General features: G+C 45.8%; 1 protein-coding gene across 2 annotated transcripts in view; it reads right to left on the bottom strand.

The window, feature by feature from the left end:
• Positions 1-15,963, bottom strand: part of LOC149352443 (proto-oncogene tyrosine-protein kinase receptor Ret-like) — a 188,111-nt gene that overhangs the window by 23,054 nt on the left and 149,094 nt on the right. For both annotated transcript variants that reach the window (XM_089581615.1, XM_089581617.1), the window contains 4 exons: positions 15,371-15,780; positions 11,236-11,383; positions 10,217-10,324; positions 175-425 (listed from right to left, as the gene is read on the bottom strand). In XM_089581615.1, the coding sequence (XP_089437741.1) occupies positions 175-425; positions 10,217-10,324; positions 11,236-11,383; positions 15,371-15,780 (917 nt within the window). The remainder of the gene's footprint in view (positions 1-174; positions 426-10,216; positions 10,325-11,235; positions 11,384-15,370; positions 15,781-15,963) is intronic.

The following is a 15,963-nucleotide window of genomic DNA, read 5'->3' as shown; positions in this document are numbered from 1 at the left end:
GGTGGAGGCCGGCTCTCTCATCCGATGTCGCGTGGTGTGACGTCACGGTGTCACGTGGGGGTCCCACGGCGACGGCGTGAGTGGTAGCTCTAGCAATATGCTTCGCATAAAAAGGAAAGTCTGTCGATGCTACAGTTGTGATATCGAGCTGAATGGCTAAAGGGTTAGACAAACCTTCATGTCGGCCAGGTAGGCCATCCCTTTTGCGATCTGCCAAGCGTAGCACAGGAGATCGCTGTAGCTGGGCACATCTGGCTCGGCGCGGTCCTCGGGGTCCTCTTGAGAGACCTTCGTAGCCGGTCCTTGCGCCATGTACGTCGGGTTGCATACAACCGTCACATCTGCGGCCATATGGCGACTGCGGCGCAGCACGTTCAGCAGCGAACCCAGCTCCGCGTACTCCACGATCACGTACAGAGGACCGCCTGCACGCGCACCGAGCACAGCGCGTAAGGACCCAGAGGCTTTGGAGAAGCACGCTTTTTAAAGAAACAAAACCGCTACACAGTCGACTGACTGGCTTGGCTCAAGCCAGCAGAAAAATTCCATGAGTCACTACTATCTAGCATCAGCATCTCTCTGTCGACGACAATGTTTCCCCCTTAATAAGAACATTCTTATGCGTCTTCTGTGCCAGTGCGGGTTAGCCGCCGCAGAATTTTCCGCTCAAGGCATTGTTGATTTGTATGCGTCTTCGTTGCTCCCACCTGTCTTGTTGAATTTGTTTATGCCCAGTGTTTTGACCTTTAAGCTAGCACTCTTTGCTGTGGTGAACTATTTTCAGTAAAATGTCTGCATAGGCTGGATTTGCACAGAGAGGCGATTAAATTGCAATATATATATATATATATATATATATATATATATATATATATATATATATATATATATATATATATATTTCATCGATTTTTCATATCGATTTTTCATATATATCGATATCGATATATTTTTTCATCCATTTTTTTGCGTCCATTATCATGTGCGTTGTTCTTACCTACATATATTGTGCCACATCCCTTTCAATTCAGACATTCTTACGAAGGCCGTTCCACGGTCGAAACGTCAATACATTGTTTCAAGCGTTTCAAACGTTGGTCTACGGTCTTGCTATATATATATATATATATATATATATATATATATATATATATATATATATATATATATATATATATAGCAAGACCGTAGACCAACGTATATATAGCAAGACCGTAGACCAACGTTTGAAACGCTTGAAACAATGTATTGACGTTTCGACCGTGGAACGGCCTTCGTAAGAATGTCTGAATTGAAAGGGATGTGGCACAATATATGTAGGTAAGAACAACGCACATGATAATGGACGCAAAAAAAAATCGATGAAAAAAATCATCAGGCACATGGCTACAAAACGATAAATGAACCACAGGACGATAAATGAATCACAATACACAACAGCAACTTTGCAAAATTTAGTCTATCTTCTGGTTTGGTTTATGAGGTTTAAAGTCCCAAAGTGACTCAGGCTATGAGAGACGCCGTAGTGAAGGGCTCCGGAAATTTCGACCACCTGGGGTTCTTTAACGTGCACTGACATCGCACAGTACACGGGCCTCTAGAATTTCTCCTCCAAAGAAATTCTAGCCGCCGCGGCCGGGATCGCAGCCGCGTCTTTTGGGTCAGAATTTTGCCTTCAAGAAATTCAGCCGCCGCGGCCGGGATCAAACCCGCGTCTTTCAGGCCAGCAGCCGAGCGCCGTAGCCACTGAGCCACCGCGGCGGGGCGGAAGCATAAGAGGGTTCTCACACAGCTTCCACCCTCCGTCGCCGTCGCCGTAGCTCAGTGGTAGAGCACCGGACGCGTAATTCGGAGGTCGTGGGTTCGGATCCCACCTGCGGCATGTGGTTTTTTTCTTCTGTTTAGAAGTCAACATATTAGAGAGAAGCCAACAGCCACAGAAACCAAGGGACTCAGGGAATTTTTAATTTATTTATTTATTTTGTGGTGTTGATCAATTTAGAATATTACTGAATATGTTATCGCTTAAAGCTAATTGATAAGAAAAGCAGAAGAAAAACAACCACATGCCGCCGGTGGGAACCGATTCCACGACGCGCCCGGTGCTCTACCAGCTGAGCTACGGTGGCGGCTGTCAAATCTTCTGCTTTCGGGGTATTTATATTTACTAGTGACCTAACCTTGACAGTGTTCATCAGCGCCACCCACGTTCATAAGCGGAGGATATAGTACGTCCTGAGTTACCGGTGGTGTGATGTGGATCGTCATCGAACGACGATGGTGGAAGCTGTGTGAGAACCCTCTTATGCTTCCTATGGCGTTAAGGTTGCCACAACTGAGGCCCTCGCTAAGCAGTTAAGCAAAGAAGGGAAGGGGAATGAGGGGCTCGTTATGATTATGAGAGAAGCCAACAGCCACAGAAACCAAGGGAAATGGGGGATTTTTAATTCATTTATTTATTTTGTGGTGTTGATCAATTTAGAATATTACTGAATATGTTACTGAATATGTTATAACCTTTTTGATAATAAACTGACTCAGTATTGAGTTTTGCTATTCAGTTACGATAACAAATTGGCCACTGCGTTCAATTCCAAGCTCAATTGACTTCACTCGATACGTTTAATCGAGTGGAAATGGAGTGCGTATTCAGTCCCTCCACTCGTTATGCTGAATGGTAACAGCTTACACCCTGGTACAAAAACGCTTCCAGAACGTTATAAAATAATATCTTCGTGTAGAAAGGAATAAAATATCTAGAACGCCATACTTGCTACCGTTTCTGAAACATCACGGACGCACTCAAAACATACGCTTTTAAGCTTCTGCAAAACCAACAACGCATGCAGAACTTTTGCTGAAACAATATTTCATAACATGAATCTCGAAATTGCGTAGCAAATGCCCTCTTTACGAGCACTCTGTAATCAGCAAGTAACAAGTTCGTGGAGGCGGCATTAAACACAAGATGAACGTGCTATACCCATTCAGTCACCTCGATCAAATCTACGTACTCGTGCGTATATACTCGCTATGAAGGGTTTCTATCTCGTATTAGTGATGAGAAGTTAGTACCTGCAGATTACGGAAATAATTTCACCGCCATTGGCGCAGTCTGTAGGTGGCACAAATCAAGAGGTTTAACTGCAAAGTTATGTTAGTTGAGTTAAGTCTTAAGTGCGCGAACAGCAAAATAAGAAATAGAGTAATTGAAATCGATTCTTGACGTAGACTTCTGCATGCCTGTAATATTTTTTTTTGTTTATCTTTCCCACCCATGTTTCAAAGCATTAAATGAATGTTGCTACTGAATACTGCTGAAAATTAATACTGCTGAAACGTTCTGCTTGGAACACTACTGATCAGCTTTTTATTGAGCGTTCCACGAATAATTAAGCTTTAGAGAAGTAATTGTCGAATGAAATCAACTGAGATTCAATTGACTCGCAGGAAATTCGTTAGTTTCATGAGGACTCAAATTTAAACGAGACTCAGTTGACTTGTAAGCAATTGGCTGCCTGTTGACATATATCAGTGGAGACCGTTTTGACGTCTTAACGAACGAGCTGAATAAAGTGAGATTTATTGAAATGTTATAAACTACAAGACCTCAATAAGCGATCAAATGAAACTTATTGGGGAATTCTGTAAGCTAAGTGTGCCTTCTATATACAGTCCTCGGGATTTAAAAAAAGTGATTCTGTTGTTATATTGTTAATTTAATGACAGCAGAAAGGAAAAAATTGGTCCATTCAGCTGTCACTGCTTTACGCTACCTGGAAACAAATATGCAACGAAAAAAATTACAGCAGACCGTAAAAAAAACAAATATAGCATAAAAAAGTCGGCCTTTCATTCTCGCATGCCATGCGCCCGCATAGCAAACTTCGAAAAAGAAAAGCCGCGAGCATCGAACCCGAATGGTGGGTTGGAAAAGCTTAGAATCTGTGAATTAAGTGAAACCTTTACGCGTCAAAAACCCAGACTGACGACCACAGCTTTCGTAATTATGGTACTGCCGTGTTTAAAGAGCTGCGAAAGAGGTTTTTTTTATATATATAACTTCGCTCATTTATCGATGGTTCGAAAGTGCCAACCCGCCATAGCGCGCATATTCAGATTTCACTACCCGTCACTCTCTACACGTCGCCATATATTACAAATAAGGAGACGATAAAAGCTCTCCTTTATATCTGGAGTCCATCACGTGAAGGCCACACTAGATGCCTCCATTAACAAGACCAAAGTCTGGGCTCCTTGCTGGCTTCCGAGGCTCTTAATAAGTCTCCTATTATGACCGGTAGCTAACTTCATTTTGCTTACCTATGGTCAGAATGTTTGCTGCATGGCGGTATTGATATCGGGGGGTGCGTCCTTCCATTTTACAGCGTCTGCATCCCACACAGCCACTCGTCCCTCAGCTATAGCACTCCCTAACTATGCCGCGTAAAGGCGAGTGCCAGCACTCAGTGAATGTCGGCCACATGCGAGCCCAACTTACTGCCACCTCATGGTTTGCCGTGCAAAGCAGAGAAAATTACTTTCATCTTCAAAACTCCCCGCCCTCGTCTTTCATAAAAACATGCTATCCTTGATCGTTAATGGAACGGCAAACTGTAGTCACAAAGACTAAAGATTGGCATGGCCCAACAGGCCCTGTCGCTGAAAGTGAAACCCTGTCATGTTTACGGAGCCCACTAGCCAATGCACCCCCCCCCCCCAAAAAAAAAAAAGAAGTAATTCTTGAAGAGTTCACGAACGTTAGAAACAGTCCCCATAACTTAAACCTCATCACATGTCATTAGTCACGCCCTCCTACGTTTCTGAGCCGGTTATGCCTATTTATTCCAAGTATGGTCGGGACCAAAACTCTTGAATTAAAGAGAGAAGCCGAAGCACTGAACTGCAACCATGTAATTTTGAAGTCATCTTACGCAAATGTAAACGCGCCCTGAGGATAACTTGCAGTATGTCTGCAACCAGTAAAATAAGCTATTTAACGCATAATCACACCGTTGGGTGGCGTCGCAAAGTTTTCTTTATTTATCATGTGCACCAACTGACAAAACCCATTTCAACCCATCGGAGCCCGCGTTAACTGCAAGCTCGCGTGGCGTAATAAACTGCATGTCATTGTCGTCACGTTTACTTCAGTATGCGGGCAAAATCAGCGGCCGATGCCTATCGCTCAGCCAGGATGGCCTAGTCGAATCAGACTGAAGTGTTTTATCGCAATAAGAGAAGTCGTGTAAAGCTCGCCCTTGAATCTTCTCTAAATAGCACCACGGATCGCGTCACTACAAACCCCAAAGAGCGCGGGTTGTATAAACTTCTTCGTTGAAAGCACGTAGCTCACGGTAAAGAAAAAGAAAGGACAGCCCCTAAAGCTACCTAAAACGCAGTGAACTGGATCAGAGAGTTCAGTTCCTAGGGCCTATTCGCATCCATAAAGTGGAGTTCATCTTCTTCACCCCTCTGACCTCAGGTGACGCAGCGAGACTGAATAAGACATTTTAATAGAGATATTTTAACAGGAATAGCGCAGAGAAAACAACCAGCCCCAGGCTATGCTCATGTGAAAGAATGTGAAAATAATATGTCACAACGTAGGCATGGCTACGATTTCGTGCAGTCAGTTACGAGCCGCTGTCGACGCTGTTCAGTGTGGCACCTACTGTTTCCTTCTTCTCCTCGCTCATTTTTTTCATTCATCGTCCGTACTCAAGTTTCACACATTTGTTTTTTTTTTGCGTTTCGTGGGTGAAACACACTCTCATTTGTCCAGCTGTAACCATATAACGTTTGTTTATTGAGTGGGCTAGCTGCTACACGACACCACTGCTTTGATTCTAAACAGTTTCGGCCTTTTTACAATTTTGAAATCTATATTTGGCAAAACATCCCACTCTCGTCCGTGAAAACAGAGCGCCGCACATTTTAAAAGGATGGTAATGATGGAATGTGGGAGCGGCGGAATCTAACGTAGCTATCCGCTAGCGCGGTCCGAATTAGGGCTTCTCCAAAGCTCTGTTGACACTAGCTTCGAATACCAGTTTCACATTAGCCTCTGTGACAAAAGTATTGTTGCGCATGCGCTACTGCTAACAATCCATGTGAGAAGCAAGCGAGAAAACGCCGTGCAAAATGAAGGGCGGTTTGCTTCACAGTTCCCTGCACTCGGCGAAGCAGCGAAGCCCACGCAAACGTAAGTAAGTAGGCGCCGATAATCAGGCAGCTTAGTGATTGCACTCGGTAGAAAGCCGAACGGCAAGTACGATTTAAACGAGAAAAATACTCTTTCAGTCATCCGAAGTAATCCATAGTAATCCTCGTAATGATACGTATATCGCTTGATTTTTTTTTGCCTACATTTTATCTCTCTAGGTGCCCCCAGGGCCCCTCCTCTTTGGTTCTCTCAAGCTATCATGCATGAAGAGCTTTAGCGAAACCCCTTTCCCCTTATTTTAGAGGCGCTGCTTCTCACTGCTCGACACGCAGCTTCGTACGCCTGCGAAAGTTAAAGAAAGGGGAGAAGTCAAAATGCAAACACAAATGCACTGGAGACAAATGTGAGGGAAAAAGACAACACTATACAATATAATAGCAAGCGCTGTACAAGAGATCAGCGAGAGAGGGCTGGGCGCCGTCAGTGCTCATTTAAGAGAACCAGAATTTGACACCCTCACTTTCGATTATGATACTAATTACTAAAACCAACAAATAAAGGAGGATGTGCGCACTACCATGCTGACTGTACATGCCTCGTGGTATTTTAAGGCGGAAGCCTTTAATGTCTCATCGTTGTAAGCAGCAGTTGTCGACAGAAAATGTCACGCTTTTCAATTGGTGGAAACGGTCGTGACGTCACAGTGCGCGAGTTTCAAACGGGGCCATTTGCACTTTGGCTAGTAACCATGCAACCAATTGAAGGGATCGTATAGTGATGCTCCAAGTGGGACTGAGCTTAGTTAATTGCTTAATTACCCAATTAGCCTAATTAGCTTTACTAATCAGGCCATATAAATAAATAAAAGCGATTAAGAAATCGGTCGAGCTCAGGAATCGAACCCCGGTCTTCGGCGTGAGAGACGAGCACGCTATCCACTCCGCCATGCCAGCTCGATGGTTCGGAATGAGCAAAGGCGCGTCTAGTGAATACGGTGTCTTCACTCACTCTCATTCTCCTCCATTCCCTTCCGGCGAGGTTTAGGTGTCCACCGACAAATGAGAGACAGATACATTTCCTTTCCTCAAAAACCAATTTACCGACGAGCGAGGCGTAGAACCGAATGGGCGATGGCGTTCTATGGACTCCTTGGCAGCGTTGCAAGACGCTGTCGCGTTCCACTCTTAGGGGCGAAGCTTAACATCTTAACCACACATCAGTGACCACACGTTCGGTCAAATAATTGCCCCCCCTGAATTTTGACGGGTGTCCACCGAGATATGTGAGACAGTTACTGCGTAATTTCCTTTCCTCAAATACAATTTTCATTTTCTTCATTACGGCTCCTCTTTATCTTCTTTCACTCCCACTTCCTCCCTTCCTCTACGGTGCGGTTCAGGTGTCCACCGAGATGACAGAGAATTACTGCGCCATTTCCTTTCCTCAAAAAGCGTTGCGTTCAAAGGGAAAGGCATCGCGCCGAACGGGTGGTGGCGTTCCATGGACTCCCTGGCAGCGCTACAACGCGCTGTCGCGTTCCACTCCTAAAGGCGAAGCTTAAGCGTCATTAATTAGCAGTTAATTAGTACTCAGGCATTAATCAGTAATTAACAATTAATTAGTGATTTGCCATCACTTAGTAATTAGTACTCAAATATATGTGACGCAGTGCCACAGAAACAGCGAAGGTGGTGCTGAAAACGCTTCCGCCTCTACCCACTTTAGACAGTCAAAGTGCCCCCTGAATTTTTATACTTTAGCTAGCAGACACAATTTAGCAGAGCTAAAATATAAAAGCTCAAAGCGCAATTAAATCCACAGACAAACGACAACACCCTATGAGAATGAATTCTGGTTTGGTTTGGTTTATGGGGTTTAACGTCCCAAAGCGACTAAGGCTATGAGAGACGCCGTAGTGGAGGGCTCCGGAAATTTCGACCACCTGGGGTTCTTTAACGTGCACTGACATCGCACAGTACACGGGCCTCTAGAATTTCTCCTCCAAAGAAATTGAACCGCCGCGGCCGGGATCGAACCCGCGTCTTTCGGGTCAGCAGCCGAGGACCATAACCACTGAGCCACCGTGGCGGTGCGAATGAATTCTGTTACAGTGAAAGGTGCTAATTTTAATCAAGGCGGAAAGCTGGGCTAGTTGGGGTGTCATCATTAATTAAAAGACTAGCGCATAAAACAAGGACACAGACATAGAAGGACACAGGACGAGCGGTCGTCCTGTCTCCTTCTATGTCTGTGTCCTTGTTTTAAGCGCTAGTCTTTTGATTACAAATTTTAACTATTTCTTCGACCGCAGTATCAGTACGCAGTGTACTGGTTGCACTCGTACTGACGACAGAGTCGAGGAGAGTCGCACATTTCCGCAAGGCGAGGAGGTGCTCTTAGTGTTATTGATCGGTTCTCGCGTCGTCTTCCAGCCAGCATTGTGCGGGTGCATGTGCACGATATGCACTCCTGGCGACGGCGGTTGTTACACGGTTTCAGAGCGCTCGCATTTGCTCGTCGGCCTTTCCTGACGAAAAAAACGTCGGGCCTCACGCTGTCATGTTACGCTGTAATGGAACCGGTTACTCTTTACGTCGAGTACGCGATGCCCCAGGGATCTTCACATTCATGGTCGCTGTACCGCAGTTCTACTTATTGACTGCAGGGGATTTAAACACACCGAAGGAGGCCCTATATGCTCCGCTAAAAGCAGACGGCCAGGTCATTGCTGGGCGTGAATTTTGATGCAGCTGTGCTGTAACTCTGTAACTCCATTATTTCGTTATAGCGCGCAATCCACGCGCAGAGATTGCTGCTAAAAGCATTTAGTTTAACTGTTCATATTTTGTCCCGCAACACGTACAGTTGTCCACACATCTGTCTGAGCGCTCGAAACTCACATCGGTGAGTACACTAGTGTCATTTCCGAATGGCCTACGGCTCAAAAACTAAGTCTTAACGCGCATACGCTTTGCCATAGATCGTGTCTAACACGTTATGGCTTTGAAAGCTGTATCGGGCGCGAGGTTGCCATTGTCATAAATTCTCAAAACAGAGCTCCGCTCGAGCGCTCTGGACAAGTGTGTGGACGACTGCACGATCAAGTTGCTAGCGAATTGTCTTGACGCTACGTGGCCTGTTTTTCAAAAGTGTGTCTGAGATGTTTTCCACCTTCTTTAGTTGAACTTGAAAACTGCGGCTGCGAAGCCGGTGGAATGGACGAATTTCATATGAGCGAATCACAATCGCATCTGGACATTCACTACTCCTTCCGCTATGAAAGTAGATGTGCACCTTCATCAACATAACCACGTTTCCAGAGGCAACGTGGTCCCTCCTACATCCCTCTTTGTTTTCAAACTAGTAACTGTCGGGTATAACCACGGGCTACATGTGCGACGGTACAGTGTAAGAACAGACACATCATAGAGCTGGATTTTGTTGAACTCCTAATACTCTCGATCGTTCCACTCACGAGAGGAGGTGCTAAGTCAGTTATAGCAGTTATTTGATACATGAATACGCAGACAAGCGACAATGTTTGCACGAAGTTTATCAGTAAGGAAGGTTTTAATTCAATACTCTGCGTTGCAAATAACACCAAAATTGGCTTCAGCAGCACCCAAGGCTAACCGCTTTCATGCGCCATCATTCACCGTGACATCAGAGTAGGTATACCCATTTCGAAGAAATAAAAAATTCGAACACACTAATAGCAAAACGCAGGGCCATAGGCGTGCAAGTATCGCTTGCTCGGAGACGGGCAGTGGCTTGAAAATGAATAAAAATGAGGGGGGGGGGGAAGCTGTTTGAGGAACGAACTAGAGGAACGAACTTGGCGCACCTTTAGGTCGATCTCGAGCCCGGTACAGCGCGCCGCATAGGTACTTTAAAGACGAAAGCATCTTTGTATATTGGGAGCTTTCTATGAGCAGTCTTATCTTACTCATCTTAAACAGGCCCTGAAGAACTTAGAACGAGCTGCTGTAGAACAACAAAAGTGTAACAATGAAAGAAGGCGCGTACTGCGTAAAATCTTTTCAGCCTTACCTTTCGTAGTGCAGCCCCCAAGTAGACGTATGACGTTTGGGTGGTTCACTTCCTTGAGCATGCAGAATTCTGAGATTAAATCTTGTTCTTCTGCTGGTGTCCAGTTACCTAAAAATAGCAGCAGTATTGAAGTCGGAATAACGTCTTCTTTGTCTTAAAGAGGCTATTTTGCTCCTTATAGAGAAAGTTAAGCTAATAATTCATTGCCATTTTTCGCACAACGTTATCGATAACATCAACAGAGAAGACCAAATATGTATGGCATGATGCTGAAGCTGTAATGTTTCAGCTACCTCGCGAACAACGTTCGCAAACTATAAAAATAAAATCAATTGCTAGCGTAGCTGTTAAATTTCTGATTTTTTATTTGGTACTCACTTTTATTTTTGTCATCACTGTAATACGGCGCACTTCTATAGCGATATTTCTGCTGATTGCTGTGACCTATGTGAAGCGTTATTACCTTTTGTTCTGTTACGTTATGCTGGAGAGAAAATTAATTTATATTTACTGATATCTAACAGCTGATATATTCACCTTTTATATCTACTATTCGTCGCTTCCCGTGTTCATAGCTTGTGTTCAAATTAAAAAAAAAAAAAGGTTCTAAAGCTTACATAAGGCGAACTGTTACTTTCAGCCATGCAGACCAAGCCACTACACGCCTCAAACAATCAGAAAAGAATAATAATTGTATTATTCGAAGAGATCACAGCCTCAACGACAAACTAGTGGATTCGTAATACTTGCGTCAGATTGTATGCCATCGCGTGCATTTTCTAAAGTGATCTGACAAGATGGATGCACGAGTATTAAAAGTTGCTCAATCACTATGTAGTGGTAAATACAAAGCAACTTCAGTAACAAATTTCACGTGAAACAGTTAGACGTTGATTGGGTTACTGTTGTATTTCACGGAGGCGCCGACAAGTTCCTCCGCATGGAGCACGCTTAGCAGAGAGAAATGAAAGCACGATAACAGAGTTGCGCTCTATTTGATTTCTGTTCGTGAGTCGCACCTTTGAGCATCTTGACCGCCACCGTAGTTAAGCCTCGCACGCCGGCGATGTCCCGTGCTGTGGCGCGGACAACGCGGCCGAATTCTCCTTCCCCCAGGCACTGCTCGAGGGCGAGGTTCTCTCGGGGAAACTCCCACTGGTCGTGAACCTGCGATGGCAGCCGTTTCGGCCGTCAGCCATTTTGCGACGACATCCGATGGTCATAGCTTAGAACACACCATGTTCTAAAGTAAGTCGCGCTCAGTATGACTTGCAACGCTTCGCTGGCCGTCGTCTCGTGATCTGCGTTTAGTCAAAAATGAATACGCTGTGCTGCACAGCACCAGGCAGGCGGGCACGCTGCTGGGCAGCTATATACAGAACTTAGCAGCAGCGCCCGACTCGCATTGCTTCGTGGCGTGAGCTCGTACCAACTGATGCGTGTTGCAAGTCACACTGAGCGCACCCCCTTTGCACCCTTTTTCCCATTCGTTTGCCTTTTGCTACCAGGGCGCATTGCCAGCGAACCCTTGGGGCTTCGACTTTCATTTATACATAAGAAATGCTGAAACACATAGAAAAGGCGGCAGGTGGGGGCGACGGTGGTCGATATGCTACTCCGTTAGTTCTGCGTTTCTTGAAGCGGCAATACATATTTGCTGATAAGAAAACAAGTCCAACATTCTTGTACAAAAATTTTGAATATTAGAAAATTGTAAAGTACTGTCATGGAAATATTGAAAATAATGGCCCATTCCTGCGATGTGTAGTAAAATATTTCTTTTAATTTTTTCCGTCACTCGCATAAAGCAGTTAAGGCTGTCATAGAATACCAACAGGCAACGCTTTTGACGCTAGCAAGAACTTTAACAGAAAAAAATGCAAGCCTGTCGAAGAGAGATCTGCGGATACATTGATTATTATAGCGAAATCTTAAAAGATATGAAGAAATTGCGCTCATCAAGTATTTCCCGTTCAAAAATGTTTTTTTTTCCAGTATTGTTTCTATGTCAGCGCTCACTCTGAGTACTTGAGCTGCAAAAAGTAAAGGAAGGAAAAGCATTCGTCTAAACAGGTTCATAAACAGTTCGTATGCTTCCAGTCGTGCCTGAGAGTGTAGGTCGCGGACAACCTGACAGTATTATTAGTATAAGCTCTGTTGGGACACTGGAGTAGCATGCTAGGCTCATAACCAGGCAGGCCTCTCCTTTATTCATTAAAGTCTCTCTCTCTCTCTCTCCGTTAGGACACTGCTAGCCTTTTTGGCAACCTAATCCTTTTCCTCTTCGCGTTCCACAGAGCAGAGTAGCAGGTCAGTTAATAATCTCCCAAGATGACCAGTCTGCCATTCTCTCTTTCTTGGTAACTCTTTTGATACGTTGTATCTGGGAAGGTCATGAACACAGTCACTAAAATCTCTGCCATTTGGATCAATTTATATCTGCACTAGGTCGATACCTTCACACTGGAAAGCTTTCGGGCGTCTCCTGCGATCAATCTTGCTGTTCTTGCAGTTTTTTTTTTCGGAAGCCAGATGCGCAACCAACGCTTCCTATGATTCAAACTGACAACCATGTCACTAGACATCAACAAACCAAGGGAATATCAGCTAACGTATATTCACGTAAACCAGCTAAGGCACATTGTGGTAAATCTGTGAATCAATGCTATTTCTCGTTTTATTTTAATCAACTCTGAGGCGTAAAAAATGCATGCGGTTACCTCAAAAGCCGTGGTCAGGCTAAATGACTGCCGCTAGTACAACATGCTTTGGAAATCAACGGCCGCACGTGATAGCAGGCGCAGGGACGATAAGTTACGTTTCAGCTCACACGGAGGTGTCTGTAGAAAAGTAAGCTGATTGTACTACGTGATCGCATCTGCGTTTGTACTCTCTTACGCACAAAGTTCACCCTAAGTACTTTTACGCAACGTTATACGCATTCACACAGCAGAGGCTTCCCTATCCAGGTCGCGTTCGAATAGGGCGGCTGAATGGTTAAAGCTCAGCCGTTTAGGAAACCATAGGGTTAAAATCAAAAAGCAGCCCTCTTCCATGACATGTGTCGCATTCTAAATAACGCCCAGCAGTACAAGCGGGCGAACCTTGCCGTTCAACGTACCCTGAGCTAGCAGGCCCTTCCTCATTCCATCCTTCCTTACCGTAGCCTACCCGCGCGTGCTGGCACGCTGCAGATGCGCACGAAGGCTCGAGTAGACGTGTGTCGACAGTTCTCGTTGCCTCAGGTATGCACAGCGATCTTTACTCAAGCCGCAGAGCTGGTCTATTTTTGCCGCGAGGAAGCTCTTCAAGTTTTCCGTGCGAGTAAAGAGCCACTAAACGCTATATGTCTGCTATTGTTGCTGGAATATGGGGAGCACTCGAATATACATACGGAACTTTAGCTCCCACTGGCTGCGTTACTGCGCCTTGAAAATAGAAAATAAATATCAGAAACCCAGAAAAAGGTTTATTGAAGCTATCTGACTTCTTTAGAGGGACAGATTAGATAAAATAACACTGATGTTTCAACGCCTATGTGGCAGCTGCCTGCAGTCTGTGCACTGCCTCATGAGAAATGCCATTTCAAAGAGCAGTTCAGTGGATGCAATTGAAAAATCGTTCCACCGGGCATGGTTGCATCAGGACTTAATTGTGAGCAGCTACAGAAGAAACGGCGCTTCGCTCGGCCATTGCAATCTTATCGCATTGAGCAAGTCAGCTGGTATTAAAAAAGAAACTGGTCTTGAATTTCCAAGAGTTTTGGCCAGGTAGAGAAGTCTGCGATTCGCAGGCGCACGGGCTATCGTGCACATCACTACAGTGTTGGCAAGGTTAGGAGTGCGAGTGTGTGACGAAGTGCTGTCTCAAGTAAGCCACTCAGATTTGTTACGTGCAAAAACATTTGAGAGGCTCGGACGTACGCAGCCACACCTGAGCAGCATGAAAAAGAAACGTAAAACCAAAGCTGCCCAGCATTGTTTCTTTTCTTCTCTGCCCTCATTACTAACACGATATTCCTTCATGACTGCATTTCCATAAAGTACAAGTGTACACCCATTTGAAGGAAGCATTGGTCTTGGCGACTGTTGGCTTCCTTCATATGAATGTCAAAACGAGCCCCGTGATTTCCCTACCCTTGTCTGCTCAAAACGTACAGCCAGATACTAAGCTTCGTAAATTTGGCCACTGAATGCGCTGACGCCATCTGTTGCTTCTACAATGCCGCTTAGTTCACTAAGACGTGCCTTGAGGGCTGGACTGTTGTGATCTTGCAAATGCGTGGCTGGTATGTTGGGTTTAACGTCCCGAAGTTGCATTTGGGCTATAGGCGCAGCTGTTGTGGAGGGCTTCCGGCTAATTTTGACCACTTGGGGTTATCTGATGTGCACTGACATGGCACAGCACACGGATCTTGTGCACTTGGTCTTAACTAGAACTCTGCCTCCTTTGGTTTCTATTGCAACACTATCACTGCGGCCAGTATTCGACCGCGACACCTTGGACTCAGTAGCCAAAATACAGAGAGGCGTGTCACTGTGGTAAAGTATCTTACAAATTCAAGGAGGGGGTGCTGCACTCGTACAAAAGGCAAGGAACAAGCATAATGGCTCTAACAGATTGTCACATCCAGCGCAACTAAAACTGCTGAGCATTGTGGCACCTAGAGACTGGCTGCCGCTGGTCAGATATATGTACTTACAACCCCGGGGGATCTAGCAGCAGCACTGACCAATTGGGATCAATCAAAATCTATACACTGAATGTGTTCGCACGTCAGCACAGTTTCTGACTGGACACCCTATAGCGAAAGATGCGACAATCAAAGCCTCCTTTGGTCAGAAAACGGTCATCACGCGTGAACATCCCTGTCATTTCTGCCAGTTATCAGCTTGCCTCACTTCTAGTTACCACGGCAATGAACCGTTTTAGTGAGCAAGCGTTGTGGTGCCACTTCCAACGGTCAGCGCCGGTGTTGTATTATCGTTAACCACTATGTTCTCCCGGGGCAAGAGTGCAACCCACTTTGTGGATGACTGTTCAGTGCATACAACGGCTTTGCCAGTTCCCTCTTGATTAGCTGCTGAACAGATAAAGGCACCTGCAATTTGCAATGGGATGCCAAATTTCCTTTGGTTATACACGTTTTCACACCTCTGTAGAGGAGGCTGGTAAGCAAGCGTTTTGTCCTCCAGGCAACCGCTCTTCCCACGGCAAGCTGGGGCCTTCGGCCGGGGATCGCGTACGCCCGTAGCTTGTCTGCAGCTTGGCCAAAAATGGTGATCCAGTTGCGGACTGAGGGTAAGGCGTCGACGCTTGAGCGCTGGCGTCAGCGGCGGCGGCCGAGGCGGCGCTGCGGCCGTCCACGTAGTCTGAAGGAACAGACAGCGAGGCCCTGGAGCCCAGGTACTTGTGCTTGGCGGCCGCGCGGCGCCGCCGTACGAGCGTTGCCAGCGCCGCCAGCGCCAAAACCGACACCAGCAGGCCGGCTAGGCAGAGCGACGCCACGCAGCCCGGACCGCACGATGCTGCTGCAGCTGGAGCCACGGATTCCCCGCCAGGCTCTGCAAGAGTTCCAAATCCGGTTAAAAGGGCCACGGCCTGGCTGGTTACGCCAGCGTTGCGGACAAGCTCCACGCGCACGTGGTGCACTTTACCAGAAACTCGGAACACCACCTAACCAGTGCCGCTAAGCACAGCGACCTATCACCTTCTGTTCCGTAGCTGCTAGGTCGATCTCTTTCTTT

Source organism: Amblyomma mixtum, chromosome 3, assembly GCF_055824585.1.
Source record: "Amblyomma mixtum isolate Tamu chromosome 3, ASM5582458v1, whole genome shotgun sequence".
Classification (NCBI taxonomy): domain Eukaryota; kingdom Metazoa; phylum Arthropoda; class Arachnida; order Ixodida; family Ixodidae; genus Amblyomma; species Amblyomma mixtum.
The sequence above is the reverse complement of the archived record's forward strand: the minus strand, read 5'-3'. Positions and strand labels throughout refer to the sequence as shown.